We start from the raw sequence: 4,639 nt of genomic DNA on the forward strand, positions 1-4,639 counted from the left end.
GATTTAAAATTTTATATTTAAATCAGAAAAAAACTAATATGGATATCCAAAATTTAAATAAAAATTTAACACAAAAAATCTAAATTTATAATAGTTGCAACACATTGATGCCTATTATATAGGTACACTTATCGTCGTATATTATTTATTTAGCGTATGGTTATTTCAACTTAAAATATTTAATATAATAATATATCGACGATTCGCCGAGACTACGGCACTACAACAGCCGGGCTTCGATCATTATTCGTCACCGTATTTTCCCAGCTTGAATTGTGATGTTCATTTCTGCGTTACAACGATTATATAATAAATTATCATCGCGCGAGTAAAATGGTCACATCGGTCTTAACGCGATTATAAACTCTTGTGCCAGATGTCAATTAACATAATAATATTTCCCCCCCCGACCGCCGAGTATCACTGCAGCAATTTATTCCAATCAAAATTTAATCGGAAAGAAAAGAGCATTTCTTAATTACTGCAAGCGTACCCATAACCCAATTATTAAATAGTAATTATTATTGTTTGGGCGTCGTCCGTCAACATAATACGTCTTCTACTCTGCACTGAAAATAGTTGCGCAATTAGTAATTCAATTATTGCGTTTTTAATTAATGGTTTATTTATTTATTTATATTAGTTATTAGTCGTAAACTTAACAGTCAATATCATTTTTATATTTAATGAGTAGGTATCTAATATGATTTAGGTATTAGGGATGAATAAAATAGTATAAAGCATTGCTCACTTGATATTTCAAATAACAATACTATTCACTATAATCAAGTAACATTCAAAATTTAGTATTTTATAGAAAGTATTTATGTTTATGGAAATATTTTTTTTTATACAATTTAAAATTAGTACGAGAGAAACTCTAAAAATATTTTCTTGTAGATTTTGAATGACAGCTCAATGCGTTTTAATTTTATATTCTGAAGCAAGGTAATTTTTTTGTAAATTTCAATGTATAAAAATTGAATTTCAAACGAAGTTATACATTTATAATAATACCTATTAAAAGATTTGATATTTGCCTCACTGAGTAATTCCCCTAGTTCTAGATTGGTCCGTCGCTCCCACAGGTCGGTTGAGTGATCTTTTTTTGATGGTAGTAATCGACTATCGGAAACAGTTAGATATGAATAAGATGCATAACAGTGTTGTACCAACACACATGAATATATTATGATCAACTTTCATAAATATTAATATTATTAGGTTGAATAATATTATAATTTAGATCATGTTTCATGTACCTATTTAAATTCTTCTTTCGCTGATCGTGTTATCTGTTGCTATCCGAGATCAGGCAAATTAATGATATCCACATTGATACTTGTCACTCTTAAATGAGCGTCTATTAAATATATCATCTATAATGTAATATGTAACTAAAGTAACACATTGTCTCAAGGCTATAGTCATTGATTGTTCAGTAAATGTGTGACTACAACTATTGAATATATATTTCCGATCTTGCACTACATACACATAATGTCACCTTGGGTCCATGAATTTCATATTCTACCGAGACACTACCAAATTTAAAGGAAGGGGTAATCGGGTAATTATAATGTGTACAACCATGGTTCCAATAACAATAATAATAATAATAATAATGTTTTAATGATTTAATCTATAATGGGAACATATGCATATACCCTTATAAATAATATATCCTTAGAGATTTGGAAAAAATAATACACCTAGTTTGCTGTTGCAAGATTAGCGGTCCAATAATAGCAGTACCAGCCCATCCGAAATAAATCAAAGTGGCCCAGTTCTTAGGACAATTGTCCAAAACTTCATAAGGCAACCGAAGACGCTTCATAGCAGATAATACATAAAAAAAAGAAGAAAAAGAGAAAAAAAGTAAAAATATGTTATTATTGTTTGAAAACATTCAATTCAGCTTGATTGTTTAAACTTGATTAAAATAAAAAATGTTTCAAATACATGATTGGTTTTAAATTTAAAAAAATTGAAAATATGTGGCGATAGTGTTGGATAGTTTGTTTTTGTGTATATTTACACTGGCCGTAACCATGAGATCTGAAGGTATGATCCAACAGACACTCTGTATGATAAGACTATAGGACAATAAAATGTGGGACAGAGGACCAATAAATCGAGGATTGCAGCTGATTGTAGAATGTATACAGTGTAAATTATTATGATAATATATTATAATGTTTTTATGTTCTAAAAATTATAGAATCAAATAGTATTTTACGTTAATTTGTCTATAAATTAATTAGTTCTTAGCAGTTTGCCTATTTATTTAAAAAAAAAAAAATCATAAAATATAAGAATAGAATCAGTTGCAAGAGAAAAATTAATTTTCTCAACTATCATTTGCTTTTTTTAAAAAAAAACAAACATATAATTCATGTTATTATTTATTATTATACAAAAAAGTAATAACACTTCATAGTTAGGTATATTATGTACATAGAATTATGTTAAGTTTTAAAAAATAAATAAATATGTATAATATGATGACTTTTAAATACAGATATCCAACAAATTAAACAGATCTGAAATTGTCATATTGTGACATAGCTCAAGGTAAAGAAGTAACTATGTCATACTATAAAAAAAATATTATATAATGTGTATATGTGTATATGTGTATAATTTAATTTTTCTTGTATAGATATATAGATATATATTTTGTATAACTTTTTTAGTCGAAGCAGCCGAGAACTGTACAGTTTTTAATTCAATAATCAAACTGTGTTCAGGCTTAATAGTAACATTGTTAATTAATAATGATTATTAAACCATGTGATTTACAATTTTATGGTAAAACTTCGAAGTCCATTCAGTGTTTATTTTAACAGTCTCAATTGTCTGATTGATAGTCAAATCAGCTCCTTTTAAATAAGCTGACGATTTATTAATGAATGATTGGATCTGTAACAAAAAAAAAAAATACATTTGAGTGAAACTTTTTGTTTTTTTAAAAAATATCATCTTCTGTTTATTACCTCGTCTAATTCTTCTTTGGTTTTCATTTGAGACCCAATAACTTTTACGTATCTACCTACACGATCACCTCGAGGTTGGTAACTAAAAATATTAAATTTAAAATAATAACTATGAACTTTCAATTTATTTTAATTTGTTGATTCTAGGTACATAATGAATAATGGCATTAACATAATAATATTTCACGATAACTCACTATTCAGATATATCAGCAATTTTACGATACAAAAAGTCTTTTGCCACATAAAATCCAATGTCACTGCTGGCTACAGAATAGAACACTGTGGCAGCGTCTTGCTTTCGAATAATGGAACTATCAAGTGACCAATTCAAATACCTAAATCAAAAAACAATGTTAAACTGTGTTGTCTCTATTACGCATAAAAGATATCAATACCTGTTCAGTAACCAAGTTTCTGAACTACATCCTAATGCTGAGAGTAATTTCGCTTTTTCAGACCCCACGTTTGAACGCTGATAACGTTCCCATAAAAAGTCCCATTCTTCAACACCTCCGTATTTGATCGCTTGACAGTAAATAACGGGTTTCAGTTCTCTAGGCAATCTAATATATTTGGATTACAGTTTGTATTTATAGTTCAGTTATACATCAACGAGGCTCACATATTATTGTTGTCTGGGTCTGAAATTTTCATCCACTTGCTAAATAACTCCAGAGCTTGTTCGGTGCAGTCTTTTATTCGGTGACGGCAAGCCTCGGCGGTCACGAGGTTTTTAAAACGGATTTCTTCAAATCCGTTGAGTTCAACGGCCATGTCTCGGAATTCGCTGTATACAGACGACAACATACGTTGCATATAGTTCTAAAACAGAATTCGATGAAACAACATCAATTCGGATGGTAGATACATATTCAAAATAATATATTAATAACAGCACTCGTGGCTTATAATAGAAATTGAATATCCATAAAATGTATTTTTATATTTTTGATTTTTACTTTGAATAATCAGTTCATATTATACAACTACTATTATCATGGTTAAATCAATAATCCACTGTTAAAAGTCCCGATTCTTAATAATTAATAATAAAATAAAAAATGCCTTATTTATACTAACTTGGAACACTCCTTGGTTCGGGGTCCTTTTCATTAATTTATTAATTGGGCCCAAACCACCCAATGCAGCCAACCATGGTGCATACTCTTTTTCGTGTTTTAGATATTTCAACAGTTGGAAAGTGATTCCATAGTCCATATCACCGACCTGTGAAAAGCTGAACGAATCATCGATCAGCTGTACTCGGTTTAATGTGTGAATAGTTTTGTATTTGGTTGGATCGTTCAACGTAGAAACAATGCCCATCCAATTTCGTGTGTCGTATAAAACTCTGTACAAACCTAACGAAAACATATTAATATAATGAAAATAACATATCATAATTTATCAAATGATTAAAATGCTTCGGATTAAATAATAGTCCATAATATAAGACCTACCGGCCATCTGCATGTTATAGATGACCCACTCGTTGTCTTTGGCCAATGGCGTGGTTAGGTTGTTGTTTTCGCAATTCAACCAAGATTGGGCTTTTGTCTTGTTAAAGTCGGCCTCCATGGAAGTCGTCATAGTGATTGGTATCCACCAACAGCTTTTTCTTGTCCGTACCGTTAGATTTT

General features: G+C 29.7%; 1 protein-coding gene across 1 annotated transcript; it reads right to left on the reverse strand.

Annotated features, from left to right (window-relative positions):
- Positions 1-2,412: 2,412 nt before the first annotated feature.
- LOC107882136 (aminopeptidase N) lies at positions 2,413-4,617 on the reverse strand. The gene is made up of 7 exons (XM_001950011.5): positions 4,460-4,617; positions 4,080-4,360; positions 3,622-3,821; positions 3,395-3,562; positions 3,194-3,334; positions 2,997-3,078; positions 2,413-2,922 (listed from the first exon to the last, which is right to left on the reverse strand). The coding sequence occupies exons 1-7, from the start codon at positions 4,587-4,589 to the stop codon at positions 2,785-2,787; spliced, it is 1,140 nt and encodes a 379-aa protein (XP_001950046.4). The 5' UTR covers positions 4,590-4,617; the 3' UTR covers positions 2,413-2,784.
- Between the last annotated feature and the right edge of the window lie 22 nt (positions 4,618-4,639).

This window comes from Acyrthosiphon pisum, chromosome A1 (assembly GCF_005508785.2).
Source record: "Acyrthosiphon pisum isolate AL4f chromosome A1, pea_aphid_22Mar2018_4r6ur, whole genome shotgun sequence".
In the NCBI taxonomy this organism is placed as follows: domain Eukaryota; kingdom Metazoa; phylum Arthropoda; class Insecta; order Hemiptera; family Aphididae; genus Acyrthosiphon; species Acyrthosiphon pisum.

Excerpts from the sequence above, each read along its gene's own strand:
- LOC107882136 (XM_001950011.5), bottom strand. The coding sequence starts at position 4,589 with ATGACGACTTCCATGGAGGCCGACTTTAACAAGACAAAAGCCCAATCT. Across the intron at positions 3,822-4,079 it reads CGAACCAAGGAGTGTTCCAA|AACTATATGCAACGTATGTT; the intron begins GTTAGTATAAAT and ends ATTCTGTTTTAG. Across the intron at positions 2,923-2,996 it reads CCAAAGAAGAATTAGACGAG|ATCCAATCATTCATTAATAA; the intron begins GTAATAAACAGA and ends TTTTTGTTACAG.